General features: G+C 38.3%; 1 protein-coding gene across 2 annotated transcripts in view; it reads right to left on the reverse strand.

Annotated features, from left to right (window-relative positions):
* Positions 1-22,764, reverse strand: part of stxbp5l (syntaxin binding protein 5L) — a 136,496-nt gene that overhangs the window by 33,553 nt on the left and 80,179 nt on the right. For both annotated transcript variants that reach the window (XM_053626673.1, XM_053626672.1), the window contains exons 6-12: positions 16,782-16,845; positions 16,430-16,513; positions 9,671-9,794; positions 8,756-8,831; positions 5,139-5,293; positions 3,335-3,407; positions 2,343-2,490 (exon numbers count right to left, since the gene is read on the reverse strand). In XM_053626673.1, coding sequence (XP_053482648.1) covers positions 2,343-2,490; positions 3,335-3,407; positions 5,139-5,293; positions 8,756-8,831; positions 9,671-9,794; positions 16,430-16,513; positions 16,782-16,845 — 724 coding nt within the window. The remainder of the gene's footprint in view (positions 1-2,342; positions 2,491-3,334; positions 3,408-5,138; positions 5,294-8,755; positions 8,832-9,670; positions 9,795-16,429; positions 16,514-16,781; positions 16,846-22,764) is intronic.

The raw sequence follows: 22,764 nt of genomic DNA on the forward strand, positions 1-22,764 counted from the left end.
ATTATAATATAATGAAATATTTTTGCAAAATTAAAAAATTTCGGAAACATTTGAATATCTTAAAACTATGTGTCACGATCTCCGCTGCAGCCGGCACTACGGCGGGCGATGTGCACTGAAGGCCGGAGGCTGTGCGCGTGCATGAGCCAGAGTGTGCACGCTCTTTGATTATGGACGATGGTGACTTTGTTTACTATGGACACGTGTGTTTGTTTTGATTCTGTTCAGTCTCCTCCCTGTGTTATTGGTCGGTGTTCGAGGGTGTGTCATTATTGTTTCCAGCTGTCTGCGTTCAAGCTTAATTAGGTTAGTCATTTAAACCCCTCGTGTTTCTGTGCAGTTCGCGCAGTATTATAGATACGTATACATATATGTTTAGCCTTATACTAACCGGTCATGTTCTCGTGTTCTTGTTTTGTGTTTCATGTCTCGAATCTCGTTCCATGCTTTGACCGCGTATCTCGGTTCATGTTTATTGACCTTATTTTGGAACGAATAAAGACTTTGATCTGCACTTGCTTCCGCCCTGAGTCTCGAACACATTTAAAGCGTTCTTTAGATTTACATTTATTCAGGAATTGATCTGAAAGTGAATGGACTACAGTGTTGTTAACAAGTTTTACATCAGACAATACAGCAGTGGGAAAATTATGAGCTCCTGCACTGCACAATACCTTCAATTTCCAGGAGTTGAAACTCCCAACATTTTAGAAAAACACACTGGATGGTGTGAAATCTACCAAGCAAACCCAAGAGCGAACTTCTCTCCCGCACTTCTCACAGAACATTGCGTAGTGTGTGTGTGCGTGCCTAGCCTCTTCGCTTGTACCTAACATCGCTACTTACTGACAAATCCAGGATAACTTAGGCCATAACAGGCCATAACAGAGTATTCCTAACTTAGGCAATAATCAGACCATTTACCACTTGGTTACATATATATAATGTGATATGTGTGACTTACTGAAAAAATGAATGAAAATCAGATTCTGTAACAAAGTTTTCTCTACCACTGATATATCACAAGAGAACAAACAAGAAAATATATTTTATTCAAAAAAAGAAAAGAAAAAACAAATTTTTATTCCCATTTCCCCAAAGAATCATGTTACATCACATGCAGTATTCTTTAACACTCAAACCATGTCTGACTTTGTCAACTAGTCCAACTTGAATTTCAGAGAATTTCTGTTTCCTCCAAACTATACTGCAGGCTTTCTTTACTTTTCCTCTTTTATTGATAGTCATCCTGTTTCAGAGTTCATCAGGATGACACATCTAGTCATTGCATATAATATACAATATATAATAAATAATAATACATTTATTGTATGGCATTTGTCAGTATAAAAAAGCTAAATGTATCACTTTCCTCAATGCTACTACCAATGCTTCTTTGCATTATACTGTCCATAGAGAATGCTATTTAGACTTTATTCATTTGGTAGACAAAGACAGCAAATTGTAGAGACAAGCACTGTAGTGTTTGTCCTGGTAATGTCGGTGTTTTGTCAATGTCCCCGAAAAATTAAATTAGAGTTGACATGGAATTTATTCTTATAAATGGAGTAATGTTTGAAATGTTCGGGATAGAAAATGTAAGGAGTTTGTAAAGAGAATACTTTTTCCCCAGTTAAATGTATTTAGAGTTTGTTTTTGGGTTTTTACCAATGGCACAATTATAATAACATGGAACCAACCAACCAACTTGCTCATGTCAGTCATGAGGACTCTGATTCACTCTAATGTGCCTACTAATACCATACACATATGGTGTCATTGTGATTTATTGTGGTCTGACCTACCGGAGCTAGAAGATTAAAACACATGTCCAAATCATCACTCCCCAACAAAGACACTGTGGTACAAAACAATCCCCAGATAGTGAATGAGTGATGGTGCAGTGCCTTCCCACACATGTCCAACACATTCATCTACATTTGGCTGTGGAATGACGATCAATAAACCCATCTGAATTTGGTCGCCAAAGCTCAGGCATTATCTCCAGTATGATAGGGACCAGGACTTTTCAATTTGCCCACTTCAACCCAAAAACAAAATGCTGTACAAACATTATACATGGTTGGTTGCATTTAGACCTTTTTTTTTTTTGGCCCAGATCCCAAATGCCATGGAAACCTTAATGGCCCTATTTTCAGGATCATAGTGTACGTGCAAAAACAAGGCATAAATGACAGTATTCAGAGTCGAATTACATACACATTGTGAGGAGTTCAAACTGTAATTGCACACGTACCGATGGCTGATCTGAGAGGTCTAAGAGGGTTAATCATACAGTGTCAGCAGTACCAGATAGAATAGAAGTAGTTAAACTCAATTACCTTGTGGCTGTAGCCAGTCTTTTTGTGTTTTGCTCCTATGGAGTACAGTACGGGGATGATGTCAGGGGGACAGTCGGCAAAATAAGCTGTGCATGTGACTGGAGACTCATGGACATCCATGGGATAGGGATTCTCAAAAATAGGGAAACTGGGAAAAATATGAAAACAGAAAACAGGCTGTAGTTTTATAGCCAACACACCACAATTAAGATAGAGCTCTGATTATAATGCTGATAAATGACAAATTATAAATGATTAAAGTTCTAAAATGTGATTGAATATCTGCATCATACTAAAACATGTAACAGAGACAACCAATATCAGCCTTGTGATTGGTGATGGTAAAAGCCAAATATGATATAAGCAAGAATATGAACTTCATGGACACAATGGAAAAAAAAAAAACACCATCAATTATTCACACTTTGTACTACACGTTATGCCCTCAAGACCAACATTAGCCTAATTAGAAAGAAGCCACGGATTTATGTTCCCTAGAGCTCTAATATACACATGAATAAAAAGGAATAAGTCTAAGCTAGTTTGTGGCTGGCTGTTGCACAAAGAAATCATTTCTTTGTAGCAGTGGAGAAAAGGAAAATCACAGGTTTCCTCAGAGACAAAGGATAGAAAACCAGCTTCAAACATTTTCAGCTGTAGACGTTTGTGTTTAATGATGTCCTGTAAGTAGCTTTGCAGCAAAGTGAACAGCTGGTGTTTGGTGCAACTTAAAACACTCTCTAGAGTGCAACTTAAAACACTGTGTGCGCTGGGTTGACCTTGTCTCCATCTCATAATAACAGCATGTTTAATTGACACTTGGGGCTGATGCTGAGTGATGGACGACTTGATGAACTGGCATACTTGCGATCATGCTTTGCGCTGTGATATTTTATGAACATGTCAATCGCACCCACGTGAATTTCACTTGGGTGTTGTGAGATGTTTACTTCAGGTCAGAGGCTTGTGAGGCGAGATGTGTGTGTACTTACTTGCTCTGTGTAAGATCAACCACGATGAAGTCTTTTTCCAGTAGCACGGCCACTGCATATGGCTCCTGCACCTCTGTAAGCATGCACAAAAAAAGTTTCTGAGCATGTAGTTTGAAGCCTTGATACATTTCAGGAAAGGTCATGCTGCTCTACCAGTTTGCTCTAAAGTGCTACAGCTCACTTAAACAGCATCTGAACACCATAAAATCACCAAAGCAAAAACCAATCGGCATTTTCGCCCTTTCGAGTTTCTAAAGGTCACGATTTCTTTATATTCTATTTCAAATCTCATGGATATACAACATAAAAGTGTATTCTATGTATTTTAATCCCCTCAGACAAAACGTGCTAAAAAAGTTGAGCCATTGATATCAACAAAGGGGAAAGGCTGGTGTGTTAAATGCAACATGACTCAAGTACTTAAAATGCCTAAAGTACTCAAAGCCCACTCAGCCACTTCAACCGTAATTATGAATCACACTTCGTCTTCTTTGCAATTTCCAGTCACTTCTTACTTTCAGCTTGTACCCAATCAAAAGAAAATGTTAAAAGTGAAGAAAATGGGAAAAGCACAGCACTTCAGTATGTTCCTGTGTTTGTGTTTAACAGAGCTGGATACGATTCTTCGTGATTTTTAGGACACTGCAGGTCAATTCAAGTCTTGCTGATTTTTCTATTGCGACACAGTGTCGGCCTTTTATTATTATGAAACACATGCAAAGACGTTGATTGCGCATGGACAAGAATGACATCGCCTTTCATTTCCTCACTATAATTCGTTACAGGCAGTAGTTTCCTCTCATAATCCCTAATGAATATTTAAGTGTAATTGCACTTTCGCAAATGTTCCCAGATACTTCAGATTCAGCTCTGAAGCCTGTGTGCCATCTCCACCAATACATTAAAATCACTTACAGCTTCATTACAAACTCCAGTCACATTACCTAACATTGCCACTCTCGACTGGATACAAGGACCACCTCACTCAATCGCTTCAGTGAAGACACTAGAAATCAGGTTTGGGTCTAATGAATTGGAAACATTTTTGTTCCATGTACCACTGGTTTGGAACACAGTTTATGGCATCCTCGAAATGTCCTATTCACAAACAGCATGTGTCAGGACTACATGTGGTTCTCCAGAATGACTCATCAGGACTGCACAGCAACATCCAGTATTCATAGAACAACTACAGTGTTTGTACAAGTCCAGTTGGCCACAAATAAACTCTTTAAGAGTTCATTTAACACTGCAGGTGCTAAAGACACTCTGGGGATTTGGTGGTGTATGTTGTTTACAGCTGACATTACAGTGGATATGAGGTTTACCCCTTTACAAGTTTGAGATCTTTAACATGTGCAGCAATACTTTTGGAAATGCTTTTTTTTCTTTTTAGTGTGCAATCTCAATAAATTTTACTTTATGACGCCATTGGAAAGCTGAGGTAATTAGGAAGATGCTAATAAAAATTTTATGTAAAAGCCGCAAAGTAAGTTTTCTATGCTTCATCCCATTACAGATCATTTCTTTCTCTTCTGGCTGTTGTTTGTGCCACTGATCATTTCCATTTCTATAATCCATTAACAAATGTCTTTCCCGAACCAAGCCATTTTAAACAAGATGGAAAGAATAAAAACTCGGAAGAAATCAATGCGGTTAAATGAAGACAGCTCTATTCAAGAAGAAGGGGATATAATTAGTCTAAAGGGAAGCAGAGGAAGCACAGGAAAGAACTTTGTAATTCATCTCTCAGCTCTCAATTCAGTTCTCAACAGAAAAGTGTGTGTGTGTGTGTGCACATCACCATTGAGATAGGGCGTCTCGCAGAGCACAAGGAACTCCACTATAGGATGGTCCATTTCCAGCACTGTGATGGCTTTGCCATGCATGATGGTTAGAGTGGGCCTCCTGCCTGCTTTATCATATGATAGACCTCCAGAGAAGATGACGAAGGGCTCACTGTTTAAACACAAAAGAAGAGGGAAAGAGAATGAATGAAGGGTGGTTTGACTGCAGGATGAAGGTCTCTTTATATTGTTAAAAACAGGAACACTTGTACCCCTGCACACAATTATCTAATCATGTGGCAGCAGCACAGTACATAAAATCATGCAGATACAGGTCAAGAGCTTCAGTGAATATTCACATCAAACATCAGAATGGGGGGAAAAATAGTGATGTCAGCATACTTTAACCATGCCAGGCAGGCTGCTTTGAGTATTTCAGAAACTGCTGAGCTCCTGAGATTTTCACACACACACACACACACACACACACACACACACACACACACACACAAGAGAATATTGAAGATTAGAAAGACATTGCCTGGTCTTTTTCCAATCTTAAACTGTCTAGTTTGGTGAGCCTGTGCCCACTGTAGCCTTCTTCACTGACAAGAGCGGAACCTGACTTTCAAACCTGATGTTCCATCTGTTGTAGCTCATCCGCCTCAAGGTTTGATGTGTTTGATGTGAACTGAGATGCTTTTCTGCTCACCAAGGTTGTGAGTTTCATAGTCTTCCAGTGAACTCAAACCAGTCTGGCCATTCTCCTCTGTCCTCTCTCATCAACAAAGTGTCTCCACCTGGAAAACTGCTGCTCACTGGATGTTTGTTTTTGTTTTTTTGCACCATTCTTGTAATCTCTAGAGATTATTGTGTGTGAAAGTTCCAAGCGATCAGCAGTTTCTGAAATATTCAAACCAGCTGGTCTGGCACCAGCAACCATGCCATGATCAAAGTCACTGAGATAAAATTCTGATGTTTGATGAAAACATTAACCAAAGAGCTTGGTAGTCCATACAGGAGTTTTTTGTTTTGTTGCTGTTGTGATTGTTGCGGCTAAAAATGCTTGATTTTGCCTTTTTTTTTTCAAAATGTGTGATGCAACTTGCAGAGTTTTTTTTGTGTTTTTTGTGGAAAACTACTTGAATTAGTGAAATTACAAGTTTTACACTGTCTTTCACAGTGATGTTTGTTGGTAAATGAGACCATTTAGCTGTGAATGAAAGGGGGCTTTGGCTGATTGCGTGTTGTGATGACATGACATCATACGCCTTGGTCCAAATCTGTCAAAAATCTGTGGTAATTTTGAAAAATTGCAAGCTACTACAAATATTGCTGAGTTTCCTTAGTTCTTCATTCATTTCTGTAATCGCAAATATTGCTAAATCCTGGAGGGACAGGCCTGACCTGTATCAAGATGTGCTACAGTCACATAATTGGCTTATTAGAATGTACAGGCGTTCCTATTAAAGTGGCTGTGAGTGAGTGTACATTCCCATATTGTATCTCTTGTCATAATTCACTGCACAACAGAGACAGTCTTTGGTGACGTCTGTCTCCCTGGCTTAGCTCTCAGTGCTGCTGAAACGCCTCTGCCTCATTAAATGTGACAGGGATTTAAGTGAGTAATTGATACCGTTAGCACAGTCGACTCCTACCGACATATGCTAGTCTGAATTTGCTGGTTCAAACACACAGACACACACACATACACACACAAAAATACACCTCCTCCCAGGCAGCGGTCATGAAACCCCCTTGCTGTGACCTTCTATGACCCACATGAAGAAACACAACCACATTCACAAGCTTTACAAGTGTGCAACCTCATTAAAACACAATCATCAAACTCATTCCTTCTGTAACTGCCTTCTCTCAATTTAATACAACTATGGACTGAACTTATAAATCTCCCTCATACCAAGCTTGACATTTCTATTTGAAGGTAAAAGCCAAATCCAAAAGACTTTTTTACCACTCAGACATCAGAGCCTTTTAAAAGTAAAACCACACATTTTACAGAGACAGTAAAATCAAAAGCAGCATAACACTCAAATAAGCTATTAAAGCAGAGGAGGGAGATTTCAAAGGTTAATAGCTTGTATCAGAATAAGCCGGTGATAAAAGACAATACTGCTTATATGTCTCCCGAGAAGAGAAAAACATGCATTTCTAGTCAGAACAGGGAGTTTTAAGTGTCTCGTGACAAAATAAAACAGCAGGAAGAATCTTGAGTAGGAGGCAAATACATCTGCCTCTCACTATGTGCAGGCATAAATCCTCCCAATGACACCCATAAACAATATATCCCATGATTCACTGGTTGCTAAAGCATGGGCTCCCATGTATGCAGTGTATAATGCGCAAGCTTGTGATTTTTCTTAGCATGCTGGTAGAAAAAAAACAGTGCTGTACAAGTACATTTCTTTTCCACAAAGTTCAAACAATATAAATGTGCCATCAACAGTAACAATGATCCTTAAGGCTCAGTTATGTAGCTTAAACCATTTATTCTATTGGGTCTGGATCCGTTTAGCGCTCCAAATATCCATATCTATATCTCTAATCAGATTTGATTGAATTGAAAGTGGTAATAGTCTAGACGAGAACCCTGCCACACAATGACAATCCCCAGAGCTTGTAAAAGAATGAAAGTTATTTTTCATTCATAAAAATGAACAACAAAGAGCAATTCGCAGAAGATAAATTTATTTATTTAACTTCTACTGTTCCTCAGCTGCTTCACTCAAGCTCAGATGTGCAGAGTACAAGTACAGAGCCTATGAAATGCAGTTAGCATCTAACTATATATATATACACGCCGCCATCTTGGTCTAAATCAACTATCTTTTGAAACAACAAGTCTTTCCAACAATGTTTATCCATCCATTTTCTGTTTTGTTTACCGTACACAGGGTCGGAGGGAGCCTGGAGCCTATCCCAGGGCGGGAGACACCCCAGACAGGGTACAATCGCACACACTCACACACCCATTCACACACTAAGGACAATTTGGAAATGCCAGTCAGTCTACAGTGCATGTCTTTGGACTTGAGGAGGAAACTGGGGCACCCGGAGGAAACCCCCAAGGCATGGGGAGTTTGCCTCCAAACACATATGGAGGGGGTGGGAATCGAACCCCCAACCCTGGAGGTGCAAGGCAAGAGTGCTAACCACTAAGCCACTATGACCCCTCCCACGGTATTTGATCTGATTAAACTTTAGTTTTGGGGTTTGGTACACGCTAGAAAGATCAGAAAAGTTCACTGGGCACACTATAAGAATATACTACAAAGCTGGGATGCTCTCACTGTACTGCTGTGAGTCAAAATGGTATCCTTCAAGCAGCATTTCATAATAAGCTAAGATTTAAAAAATGAATCAAATTATTATTCATTGGAGACCCCAGCAGCGATATGTACACTGCCCTGTGCTATAAGAAGCCGTGACTCTATAAATAAACAGTATAATTCTCTTCTGAATTTCGAGCCAGTTTGTATAGAAATATGGTAGAAATGTGGTTTTATTTTGGAGCTCAGTGAGACAAGGTTTAGCTTGGACTACTGGAGCAAAGGACTGACAATGTAGTAGTAGTAGTAGTAGTGTGTGGGTCTGTGTGTGACTTGGTGTTTACCTGTTCCTGCAGGTCTTGTACTCCACCTTGAGAATTGGTTTACATGATTCTTTTCTGCCGTCTCGCTGAGATTTACCTAAAATACCATGTGGGCCAGGAGGAAGAGAGAGAGGAGTGTCAGAGCATCTGAAAATTACCTGCTCACTCCTGTCACACACACACACACACACACACACACACACACACACTCAAACTCAACATTCTGTCCTCCAGCACAGGTTCTTGGTGAGGGGGCAGTCATGCAGGCACTCCAGATTCTTATATTGCTGGGAGATGATTCATGTTTGTCAGCTTTAGCTAAAATGAGAGAGAGAGAGAGAGAGAGAGAGAGAGAGAGAGAGAGAGAGTGTAGTCCTAGTGTGACTCCACTATCTAAATAAATGAGGGATCTAGCCAATGAAATATGACATTACGATACTGTATGTATGTATGTGTGTTCAAATAAAACAGAAAAGAGGGTTTCTATATAAACAGTGGCTACTAGAAATAAAAAATAATAATAATTAAGTGGTGAGAGTATTTACAGATTCTTTACGGTTCATCCATATAAAAGGCTGATTTATATTTTGCACTAAAATGTCAGAAATACATCAGTCAAATAATTATTTCATGCAGTTTCCCCTCAAGGTAACAGTATGTTTAATGTAATTAATGGGCTCTCAATGCAGTTACTGTCAATATTTAATGTAGTTAATGTGCTATGGTGTTAAAACATGGTTTGCTGTAGAAATCATATGATACGTGTGTGTTGTATTTCAGTGGAAATCTTTCAGTTTGAGGGGGATGAGGATTTGCAATATGTGCATGTAGTTTTGAACTGCGTGAGGCACGGAGACTATTCCCATAAATGTGTTTAGAAAAGCTGTGAATAAAGGCTCAGAAGGTATTGTTTAGCTTGTGAAAGTGCTGCTTAACCGTGAGGGAAGGTGACTTGGAAGGGTTTGGCTGTGTTTCTCAGGTTCCACATGCTGAGACTTCCGTCAGAGTGACTGCACATGAACTGTCGTCCTTCATGATGCCAACTAACAGAGTGAATCGCCTAGCGAGAGAGAGAGAGAGAGAGAGAGAGTGAGAGAGAGAGAGAGAGAGAGAGAGAGAGAGAGATTATTTACAGTCTATATGGATATGAATATAAAAACAGAATAATATTATTAGCAGAATAAAATAAGTTATATTTGGATGTTGTGAGCTTCATCATACACAGAAGCACAAATAAGCTCACGCCACTGAAGGAGAAAATAAGTACACACACACACACACACACACACACACACACACACACAAAGTGACAGGAAGAAGGATAGGCAGAGATAGTAGATTCACATTGTGAGCATGTGAAGGTATTAAAAGGCTGAGAGAGTGAGCAGAAAAAGCAATCAGACAATAAGATCCGGAAACAGATACTGCAACTAGAATGTCCCTGTCCAGCTTCAGAAGTGAAGACTCGATAACACTCTGCGTCTAATAACAGAGCCGTCGTCTACAGATCCATACATCTGTCAGATTTACCCCGTCTATACACCCCTTTAGTGTTTGCAAACAAAAAGAGATCCAGCAAAAAAACAGAGTTAAAAGACCAGAGTAGCCTAGCAACCTAATGCCCCTGCTGAAAAAAAACAAAAAAAAACGGTTTCCACTACAAAGACCATTAAAACCATTACCATTATTGGTTCTTAATGGTATCCACTAGACATAACATGCCACCAAAAGAAGGCAACAAATTACCAGTAGAGACCCACAGGGACCATTACAGTTTAATTTAAAACAAATTACAAATTCTATGAGGGTTTCCTATTGTTCTTTTTTTTCTTCCAACAGGGGCTACTTGGTTACAATCTGACTGAAGAATCTATCAAGAATTTTTACTTAGTAATTGATCTATTAGCTAAAATGTTTATAATCTATTTATTATTATGGATTAACACTAAAAGACAGGGAGTGATATCTCACTAAACTAACACTTTCAAATGGTGTAACTCTAGTAGATATTTATTAAGATGCATTGGTAAGCTGAAGAAAGTTAGCTGTGCCCATCATAAGCAAGTCCTCAGTAATAATGTGACCTGGTTATCGAATGTTAACTAGAAAGTTTCTTGATGTAGATTTGAGGCTTGTTAAAGCAAAATAAATTAGGCTTGCTAGCTAAATAACAAGCGAATCCTGTTAAAGACTTAACAGGATAGTTAGCAAGCCAAAGACCAATTATCACTCCGAATATGTTGTAAAAAACAAATGTATTTATGAACACTTTTCTGATTCTGACACCCAACAGCACAATATAACATGTTCAAAAACAAATTCTGGCTTGTTCTTAAAAATCATTAGAGTCTTCCACTTTGTTTTTGCAACCAGGAGGCATGGCCGATGTCAGAACGACGTCTCGCACTCAGGGCTCTATTTCATAGTCGGATGTGTTTGATGTACTTGATTTGTTTGACATAATGAATTTCATACCACACTATGAATATAACTATAATATGAACCGGACGAAGGACTCAGGTGTGAGGAAATGAGTGGAGCGAGCCTGTTGTGCTACTAAGAGAGACACATCGGAAGCACTGCAAATTAAAACTGTGAGTGACAAAGCAATTGAAAAAGCCACAGTAGAACCATCTGTGTGTGTTTCACACTATTTCACATGAGGGAGGCATTCGGTTTCAAATCCCATAACGCCTACTTTTGATCAATAGACCCAAACCCAGGTCTTTGTTTTTTCTTGTGTTACAAATTTTATATCCTGTTTAAACGCTGAGGCAAAAATAAAATCTTCTGTAATCTCACTGAACCAATAAGAACATGAGAAGCTGTTTAACAGCACAAGAACAAATCCTTTTATTTTCCCTCCTTGGGAAATAGATCTGCATGTCCTTCCCAATGCAGGATTTAGGTGTGCATGTCTGAGGCTTTGGCTGTAATCCATGAATGACTCTCTACTTTGGATCCTCTATCTGCCTCTGTATATGAGCTTTGTTTAGCGATTTCCTGTTGAAATTAGCACGCTGAGGCTCAGTACTCTCCAAGGAAGTATTTGGAGAAAGAGCTATGACATTTGTTGGTCCTCGCGTAAACGCAAGAGCAGTTCACAGCTCCCAAAAGGCCTACTTGGTATATCTCTCATCTCTGTTATCATCAACCAGACTGAGCTCTTCCATAACTGGTAAAACCAGCAGTCCTAGGGATCAGTGTAAAATATTAAAAATACCTGAATTGTCTAGCAAAGCTTTAATGAAAAAGAGACATACAATAACAGGGCTTAAATACCAAACAGAGAACTGAGTAGGCATGACATTTCTAATATTCTAATGAGCACGATTGATTGACATTCCTCTGTCTAGCACACCACTCAAGCACAGCTGAAAACAACAGCATAAGCAGGCAATTGTAGAATTATCATATGAGGCTCCACTTTCTAAGTTATCCTTCAAATGTTCGGTTGCTCAGGCTCAAAGAGAGCATTCATGCAGTAACACACAGTTTAGATGGAAACACTGTTAAAGGGACAAGTGACCTAATGTTTGTGAATGGTGGAAGTGAAGCTTTACCCAAAAACTAGTGCTACACACTTAAGAAAAGACAAAATGTCTGATGAGGAAAATGTAGGCATTGAATATGCAGTATATACAGTATATATACAGTAAATATAGACTATGTACTGCATATTATACTTACAAGACCAGCATTAATCTTATACAAGGACTCCGAAACTAGGGGTTGCTTAATTTCCAAATGGGGTCATGAGCGAAACACAATCTCCTCTTTTGTTTTATTTATTTATTTTACAAATTAATATTTGTAATTGAATATATAAATGCAAACTATTTTTGAAACATTAACTAGGAGTTACATTCAATTCAATCAAGCCACATTTAAATGAAGACTGTACGTGCTACTTAAGTCTTTTTTACCTTCCTGACACTCATTAGCATTAGCGTAGGACTTCAGTTATAAAAATGGACAACTTTCTCAACCCATCTACCACTTACATTGAGTCAGTCTGACTCAGTGGAACAAGAGATGTGTCAAGAAAACCAACACAGAAATATTGAGACATTTCTTGAATATAGATTTACAAGCATGAAGGTAAATAACAAGGAGACTTGGGGTCATAATGTCCATATGGGGTCATTTGTCTTATATTAAATCCCTTCTTTTGTAATTATATAAACGTTTCATCAGAAACAAGGAAATGTTTCCTTAAATGTTTCCTTTGAGCCGTACAGCATCTCTAAAATCTATTCTCAGTCATCAGAATTCTTGTACGTTCTGGGACATCAGGTTGAAAAGTTAAAAGATTTAAAAGGTGTTTAAAAGAGCTTAAGTTAGACAGGGGGCAATGGCTTAGTGGTTAGCACGTTTGCCTCACACCTCTGGGGTTGGGGGTTCGAATCACGTCTCCACCCTGTGTGTGCTGAGTTTGTATGTTCTCCCCATGCCCCAGTCCAAACATATGCATTGTAGGCTGATTGGCATTTCCAAATTGTCTGTAGTGTGTGAATGGGTGTGTGCAATTGTGCCCTGTGATAGGTATCCTCCACCCTGTGCCCCGAGCTACCTGGTATAGGCTCCATGCTCCCCTGTGTAGGAAAGGCGGTATGGAAAATGGATGGATGGAAGTTAGACATGTGAGCTAATCTTTGTCTGGCATGCTCTTCCACTACCTAGAAAGAAACCACACCTGAATTCAACAAGCACTAAAAGCCATAGAACGTTTTTTCTACAACTGACCAGGGAATTTATTTGCTCTATGCTTATGGTGACGTTAGCCAGTTCACAGAAACACCTCTCCTGCTGAGTGATCCATCATCATTCTGAACTGTCACACAAACTGTGATATTCCATCAGCATAAAGTGAAGAAATGTCTTCTTGGTTCCTTTTGATCCTATACACAAGGTTTTGTAAGTGTCTAGGGTCAGTTTTGAAATCAGATCACATCATTTTCTGTACTATTGCAAATATTTGTTTTACATAACACCCAATATTAACACATTTGTCCTACCGCAATTTAAACCAGCTTTTCTTCCTCATACCTACAGTAACATGTTCTCTTAATTACAATACATTCTACTCTTATATAGTTATGTTTAATGTTCTGGAACATGTTTCTATGGAAATGATAATGTACATATTTATATAAACTTTGCACACATAACTACTGTCACAGATGCTGACCAATCAGATTTGAGCATTAAACAGCATTGTGGTCAATCTTAAAACTGCTATCCTTCTACCACAAATTAAATAGAATGTACCTCTCAGTAGTAACTGTTTACTGAGCTGGAAATCCAGCCTGGTGAATTAAACACATTCTTCAACCCGTACATTATTTGCAAAGAATGACACAGAGATGAATTTGAAACCATTATCAGGCACAAATCAATGAGCTTTAAAATAAATAATGCATTACAGATGCACCAAGATTTTTTTTTTATGCATTAGTAAAATATTAATAGCTAGAGCACTGCCTGTCCGTTCTCACTGCACAGTGATCACTAATACAATAACCTGTATTAGTTATTTTCTAGAAAGACTCCAGCATGCCATCTGTTTTTGTTTTTGAAGTTTATAATTTGTGGCAGCACAGTGGCACACTGGGTAGTGTTGCTGCATTAGTGTCCCTGGTCATGAGCTTAGGTGGAAGCTTGGGTTGTGTGCATATCCTCTGTGGGATTCCTCAAGGTTCTCTGTTTGCTGCCCACTTCCCCAAAACATGCCAGTAGGTGGATTGGCTAAGATAAATTGCCACTATGTGTGAATGAGTGTGTGGTCTCCAGTGTTTGGGAGTTTTTAGAGAATGAATTCAATCTCAGTCTGTAAGATGAGTGTTTCTTTAAATGACCTTACACTGTCAGAAATAAAGGTGGGATGGGATGGTACCACTGTGGGTATATATTATTTTATACGTTTAGTATGTATCTTTCACCTGAAAACATGAATATAGTATACAGTGCCCCCCACTGATATTGCCACCCTTGGTAAATGTGAGCAAAGAAGGCTGTCAAAAATTGTCTTTATTGTTTAACTTTTGATATTTTGTTTAAAAAAATTCACAAAAATACTCTGCTAGCAAAAAGTTTTGACTAAAAGGGTCCCAATAATTGTGGCACACATTTATTTAACAAAGATATTTTATTTTGGATAAACCTGTGTTGTGTTTGTAATTGTTTGATATCCATGAGAGCAGATTATTTTTTGAACAAATTATCAAAAGGTTAAACAATAAAGGGAATTTTTCCACAGCTCTCTTTGCTCAAATTTCAAAGGGTGCCAATATTAGTGGAGGGCACTGTACCTTTGACAATAATCTAAGGTACATAATTGGACCTTAAGGTCCACAAAATGCACCTTCTTAGGTAAAATAAACATACACTGTAAATTTACAAAACATTTTACCACTACAAGGACAAGAAAAAGTCAAATTTATCATATAATGAGGAACACTAAACTTTTATGAGTCTTGGAAAACGGTCGTTTATGTGACTTTATAATTTTATTTACAGTTGTTAGTGCTTTATAACTTAACTAATGATGGTCACTCATGTTTAATTGGGGATATATTTGTATATATATTTTTTGAACAATGATAAAGAGAGATGGTTGCTTGGTTCCGCTCTGCATGCATTATTCATTGTTTTGCTCTGCAGCCTGAGATCACTGTGTTTGGTGTAACAAGTCTTTATATTGTGTTGTGTGAGGGCATCACATGTCATATGACCTATAAAAGCTCAATAACTCAAAAACAGTTTCAAAAAATCCCAAGTTCACTTTCATTTTTAATGTAATGAAAAACGATGCTTTCACCTTTGGATCCTCAACGATGTCTTCTTTGAGACTCTTAATTAATTAAATGTTCACTTGGAACTGTTGCCAACTGTGAGATTTGGGCGTTTCCATGGGAATGAGATCTTTATTGTAAGATTAATATTTTGGCTGTGCTCTGTGTCTGTCTTCCTCTCTCAAGTCCTCTCTTTCATTATAAAAACACTTTCACACACGCTGCTATTCCAGACACACATCAAAACTAGCAATTACCAGACCCCTAGACGCTTCCACTTAGAGGCATCAACAATGGCTCGTGGAGCTCCTTATGCCAAAAAAAACCCCCTCCTTTCTCTGCAAGATCTGACAGACGACCACGGGGCGCTGTCACCACATGGAGCTTTCTGATACACACATTACAGGGTCGGAGAAAGACAGCAAGTTTGGAAAAACTCATTGTACAAGTGAACGCTTGACTTGTGGAAGAGAGCACTGATGGTTCAGTGGTAAGTGAATGGTGACAGCTTGTTGTACAAAGCAGCCCTCTTTCAGAAATGAAATACAGTAAAGCCACAGACACATGCCAGGCTGCAGTTATACACACAAACACACATATGCACAGTACAATCATGAGAATCAGATTTGAAAAAAGCTGCTTCCATTCAGCAGGTTTTTTGAATCCATACCAATAGCTGCTGCCAAATCTACATAGCTGAGCGCAAGGGATTATTTATTCAGAAAGCAGGAATAGAAATGTAGTAATGGCTTCATTTGTTTTTCGCTTTGCTTTTGTTATTTTTTCATGTTTATTTCATCTGAACTTGATCTGAACCAATTTCCTCCGAGCTTGAGCTGAACCAATTGTGTCAATTTTCCAGGAATGTTTTAAAACAGTATGCTGGCACAAACACTCTCACCTCATCATAGTAAATTCTGAAGTCAGCTCTTTTTGATCGCAGGTCCCACATCACTATAGTGCCGCTCTCGAAGCCAATCAGCAGCTGAGAATGAGAAAAAATTCAACAACAAAATGGACCAGGATCAGGTGAGATCTCCTAATAATAAAACATTTAAAGGTCAAAAAGGTCAATTTACAGACTCTTCTCAGAGATAAAAAGTTTAGAATCTAGATATTCTGTCTGGTTCCAGATCGTGACAGTGATAGCATTAATAACCAATTATCAATACTTTGTAGTAACATGTACTCTGAACAGACTACTACAAGAGTACTACAACATTAAAAATAAAAAATAAAAATGTCTCTTGTACCTTCCCTTCATCTTTTGGACTGTCACTCAGGTGGACCACAGGCCCTGGGTGTGTCTTTGTCGATCTGTGAAAGACAACAAAAATAAACACATATAAATAAATATTTAAGACATCATATAGTATGTGATGTACTGCCTCCATACATATCTGATGATACCAACATACATATCTATTTTTAGAAGGTACATATATTTTAAGAATGTTGCCATTGCTTAGCTTGTTAGTTTGACCAGGTCCACCCATGCTGTAAAGGTGTGAGCAAGAGAAAATATTGTTGCAAGAAACGAGAGCACAAAGAAACAACTGTTTTTGACCTCTCTCCCACACTTATACACATCTCTAGTTTGACAGAGGAAAAGGAATTGGCTTGTTTTTATGTCTTTTTAAGAGACTCTTAATAGGTTCAGCAATAAAGGCTCCACATTCAAAACAGCTCGTATTTGTGGAATAAATAAATAAATAAATAAATAAATAAATAAATAAGCAAGCAAACGAGAGCAAGCCATGATCGAGAACAAAGTGCATCAAACTCTTTTCAAGGTCAACTAGTTGGCTTCATTCGTGTGTTGTTCCAATGATTATGCTAAGTAAAAATCTCATAGACTTTTTGTCAACTTTTGTGTATGCAATTTTTTTTTAAATTTTTTTATTTTTTTGAAATTCTCAGATGAGACCGAGACCATATTTAGCGAGACCAATTCTCAAGACTAGAGACAAATCCAAGTTCATACAGAAAAAATCTTGAGGCCATTGAGACTGTATTCCTACAGCCCTACAAGTACCTGCTTCAGACTTTCAATCATTCAAGGTGACTATACAGTATATCACAAGTTAGGGGTTAAAATGGAAAGTTCAGGCAAGAAGCAGGTACACCACTAAACCACAAAAGATCTCTCTCATCAGAAAGACAACTTTAGACTGGGACCCAGTGATATTTGAAACTGATGCAGAATTTTAATTGTAGTCTCATTTTAGGATGTACTCAAAAAGCTACATATGGATACATCAGACGCTGAATGATAGCTTCATCTCCATGTATGTCTGTGTTCCCTTTCGAGACTCTAACACAGCTCAACATGACCTATCATCCCTTAAAATACAAGTATGACATTCATTAAATCTCTTCTCTGTCCTGGCACACTGATGCTGGAATAGACTTCCTTTGTCCAAACAGCTGAGTCACTGGCTATGTAAAAAAAAAAAAAAAAGACTGAAGATCTATCTCTTCACCAAGCACATAAATGAGTGCTAAATTTAAAAACCTTGACTTGTTCTGTTTTGTTTCTGTACTAACTCCTCTCTAAAAGGAGGTTTAGCTTAATATTATTCCTAGACTCTGATCTATTTGTGCTATCATGATATGTTTTTGATTGAGACTGAAAAACAGTTCTTTAGGTCACTCTAGATAAGTATGTCTGCCAAATACTGTGTCTGAAGCTTCCAAAGTTGCACTTCCATGATTCTCAGCCCACAACTTGATCAAATGGCCTCCAGTCAAGCACCTATCCTCATTCAAAGTCACCCGATTACTTTCCTGTTTGCAACTGCACTCTTCAAGGACTCTCAGTGTTATTGTGTGAAGTCTTGCGCCAGCATTGTGTCTCTGATGAGACCATTCCATTCCATACCTCCATTTAGATTGATTCCATGTTAAATGCCATTTGGGCATTTATTTAAAAGTTACTCTACATGTACAAAATGAGAATGATAGTGTCTTCCTTTTCTGGAGCCAATATCAGCCCTTTCTGGATCTCCTTGCACTATTTCGTACATAATTTGTCTATTTTCTCCCAATACTTGTTCCAGTTAAGCACAGGCTATTGTTCAATTTGAGCATTATGCTCTATATTTTTTGACAGTACACCATGTACTTGACTATCTAACACTTATCTAATATCTTACATTGAACACTAATGCTTTGCGCTAAACAGAAGTGACAAAACAGAAATGATTGGCATTCTAAACCTGTGCCAGAACAGCTTCCACTAGAATAAGTGCCCATTTTAAAATCCTAAATTGTAACCCTTTTACTTCTAATTTGTGTCTGGGACATAGCAGCATTCTTGCTGGGTCTGTTGCATTCTGTTTTTTAATTTTTTTTTTTATTGAAACTGCAGTGTTCAATTATGACTCCTTGCAATCCATTATTTAGCGCACAGCTGCAATCATTCCCAATACTTTATTTTCATCCGGGTCTAAATAATACATGGCTCACTTATTTAAAAAAAAAAAAAAAAAAGTGTAATATGTAATATGTGATATGAGAGAAAGCTACAATATTGTCATAAAGACTTCTTGTTTGTTTCCTGCTTTTCTGATTTACCCTCCAGTCATTGCTTGCACATCTGTATAGTTTATGTCTTTTTCTGTTTTCCCAGCATGTGTTTGTAGTTTGCTTTTTATCAAATCTAGCTGTGGAAGAGTTCTGAACCTTGTTTCATGGTGGATTTGTTTCCTCAGGTCTAATTCCTGCTATTTTCACTTCTGTCAGACTGTCTGGATTATGATTATGGATTTGCCTGCATTAACCTTTTCTGCCTGTGATTATTGGAACAGCTTGAATAAAAAGACTGCACCCTGATGTCCCGACAACACAGAGTGTGAGGCCCACACATGTATTCCTTATATTTAAAAAATGGATATCAAAAAGCTGGTAACACTTTACAATAACAGTACATGAATAATCATGCACAAATACATGAATTAATTATCATACTTAAGTATGAACTAATGATGAGTTAAGGCATGTACTAATCACAAACTAATCAAGAACTAATGTCAAACACGACATGAGTCTTATGAATTCATGTGTGAATAACGGCCACTTTAATTACATGTTAGTACATGTTTGTTAGTTAATGCACTAATTAACATTGAGATGAAATTATTGATATATTGGTCTATTAGTGTGGGCTATTAGTGCGTCTTTCTGTGTTCGATAAGGAGGAACAATATAATCTATGAAAGTAATCCTTGTAACACCTTCTATAAAGCCCATGCTTTATCGTTATAATAACAGTTATACAGTGAGGGAAAAAAGTATTTGATCCCATGCTGATTTTGTACGTTCGCCCACTGACAAAGAAATGATCAGTCTATAATTTTAATGGTAGATTTATTTGAACAGTGAGAGACAGAATAACAACAAAAATATCCAGAAAAACGCATGTCAAAAATATTATAAATTGATTTGCATTTTAATGAGGGAAATATGTATTTGACCCCTCTGCAAAACATGACTTAGTACTTGGTGGAAAAACCCTTTTTGGCAATCACAGAGGTCAGACGTTTCTTGTAGTTGGCCACCAGGTTTGCACACATCTCAGGAGGGATTTTGTCCCACTCCTCTTTGCAGATCTTCTCCAAGTCATTAAGGTTTCGAGGCTGACGTATGGCAACTCGAACCTTCAGCTCCCTCCACAGATTTTCTATGGGATTAAGGTCTGGAGACTCCAGGACCTTAATGTGCTTCTTCTTGAGCCACTCCTTTGTTGCCTTGGCCGTGTGTTTTGGGTCATTGTCATGCTGGAATACCCATCCACGACCCATTTTCAATGTCCTGGCTGAGGGAAGGAGGTTCTCACCCAAGATTTGACGGTACCTGGCCCCGTCCATCGTCCCTTTGATGCGGTGAAGTTGTCCAGTCCCCTTAGCAGAAAAACACCCCCAAAGCATAATGTTTCCACCTCCATGTTTGACGGTGGGGATGGTGTTCTTGGGGTCATAGGCAGTATTCCTCCTCCTCCAAACACGGCGAGTTGAGTTGATGCCAAAGAGCTCCATTTTGGTCTCATCTGACCACAACACTTTCACCCAGTTGTCCTCTGAATCATTCAGATGTTCATTGGCAAAATTCAGACGGGCATGTATATGTGCTTTCTTGAGCAGGGGGACCTTGCGGGCGCTGCAGGATTTCAGTCCTTCACGGCGTAGTGTGTTACCAATTGTTTTCTTGGTGACTATGGTTCCAGCTGCCTTGAGATCATTGACAAGATCCTCCTGTGTAGTTCTGGGCTGATTCCTCACTGTTCTCATGATCACTGCAAATCCACGAGGTGAGATCTTGCATGGAGCCCCAGGCCGAGGGAGATTGACAGTTCTTTTGTGTTTCTTCCATTTGTGAATAATCGCACCAACTGTTGTCACCTTCTCACCAAGCTGCTTGGCGGTCTTGTAGCCCATTCCAGACTTGTGTAGGTCTACAATCTTGTCCCTGACATCCTTGGAGAGCTCTTTGGTCTTGGCCATGGTGGAGAGTTTGGAATCAGATTGATTGATTGCTTCTGTGGACAGGTGTCTTTTATACAGGTAACAAGCTGAGATTAGGAGCACTCCCTTTAAGAGTGTGCTCCTAATCTCAGCTCGTTGCCTGTATAAAAGACACCTGGGAGCCAGAAATCTTTCTGATTGAGAGGGGGTCAAATACTTATTTCCCTCATTAAAATGCAAATCAATTTATAACATTTTTGACATGCGTTTTTCTGGATTTTCTTGTTGTTATTCTGTCTCTCACTGTTCAAATAAACCTACCATTAAAATTATAGACTGATCATTTCTTTGTCAGTGGGCAAACGTACAAAATCAGCAGGGGATCAAATACTTCTTTCCCTCACTGTAGCTACATTTATATTATTTGTTATAATTACTTATAAGTGATACACTTGCTTTTTCAGTGCATTATACACCAATTTATAAGTATTAATTAGTCAGTCTTATGGTTCCATTGATGTATTCATAAAAATACAGCCTGCATTTTTATGTTATTATATTATAGTTATAATGACTTAGAAGTAATGTAGCTCTATTTCTATGTTCAATAAGTGAATTGTTTTATATTGTTGTTGATAGTTGTGTTGTGCGGCCTTATAAATAATTATTGTGAGTTATAATACAATTACTAACCTTTATAAATGCATCACTGATGGCTTTAAGTAAAGTGAAAGCATATGATGTAGTTTCCATAATGCAAATGTTAAGAAATCATGAAGATGTGCTTATTACACAAATAGAACATGTCCAGATGGCACAAACCACCAATAAAATACACCAAAAATATATCCAAACAGCACAAAATGAAATAACAAATTGTAAAAGCATGAAACTCTTAGGTACATATGCAATTTCACAAATAAAAAGTTTGAAACTTACTGATCTCATTTAGCCTTTACTGAAATCAGCACCAGAGCCCTGTTAGCACTGTCACATATGTAATACAGGCATGCAGAAGGTGCTGTTTCCGCCTCCTATGACATGGACGTGGGATTGGATTTTAGGAGGCAAAAATAACTATTTGAAACAAATATGAAAGTGAAAAATATAAACTAGTATATACAAAACATGAACAAAAGTGCAAAAAACCAGAATAAAAAAATCAAATTAAGAGTCAGAGTCTAGTGCGCATCATTGAGTTCGGCTGTCCTTGACATCATCCCCACTCAGTGAAACAAAGATGGTCCACTATAGTACACAGGAACACATCACAAGACCAGCATTTGCAAATAGTCTTGCTGTACTTCTTCCTTTGAAGGCAGTATACAGTGTTTTCTTCCAGCTGAGGCTTTGTCTCTCTTGGCAGAGGTTGAGGTGTTTACAATTGTCACTGGATAGCATGGTCTCTTCTCTGCCACCTGTGACATGTCACTGACAGCTTCAGCCCCCACTGGCTCAGACACGCTGGACTTATGGCTTCATGACTCCCCAAATCCACAATTCTAGACCTTGTGGCTACCATTCTTTCATCAATGGCCAGGTTCTGGTGAGGCTGGTAGTATACCCGGCATGTCAATAAGAGCTGCTTCTTGGTGGGCATAAAGCATGGGCTTTATAGAAATTTTTACCATAATCCTGCGCCATCCAACGATGTTTGTGTACGCAGCTGCATATAGCAAATTATATAAAAAGTTCATATTCTTTATTATAGAGCGTTTTTGATTTAGTTTAACCGAACACGTTAATTAATACATTAACTAATAAAGAACATGTA

The sequence above is a fragment of the Ictalurus furcatus genome, chromosome 6 (assembly GCF_023375685.1).
Source record: "Ictalurus furcatus strain D&B chromosome 6, Billie_1.0, whole genome shotgun sequence".
Classification (NCBI taxonomy): domain Eukaryota; kingdom Metazoa; phylum Chordata; class Actinopteri; order Siluriformes; family Ictaluridae; genus Ictalurus; species Ictalurus furcatus.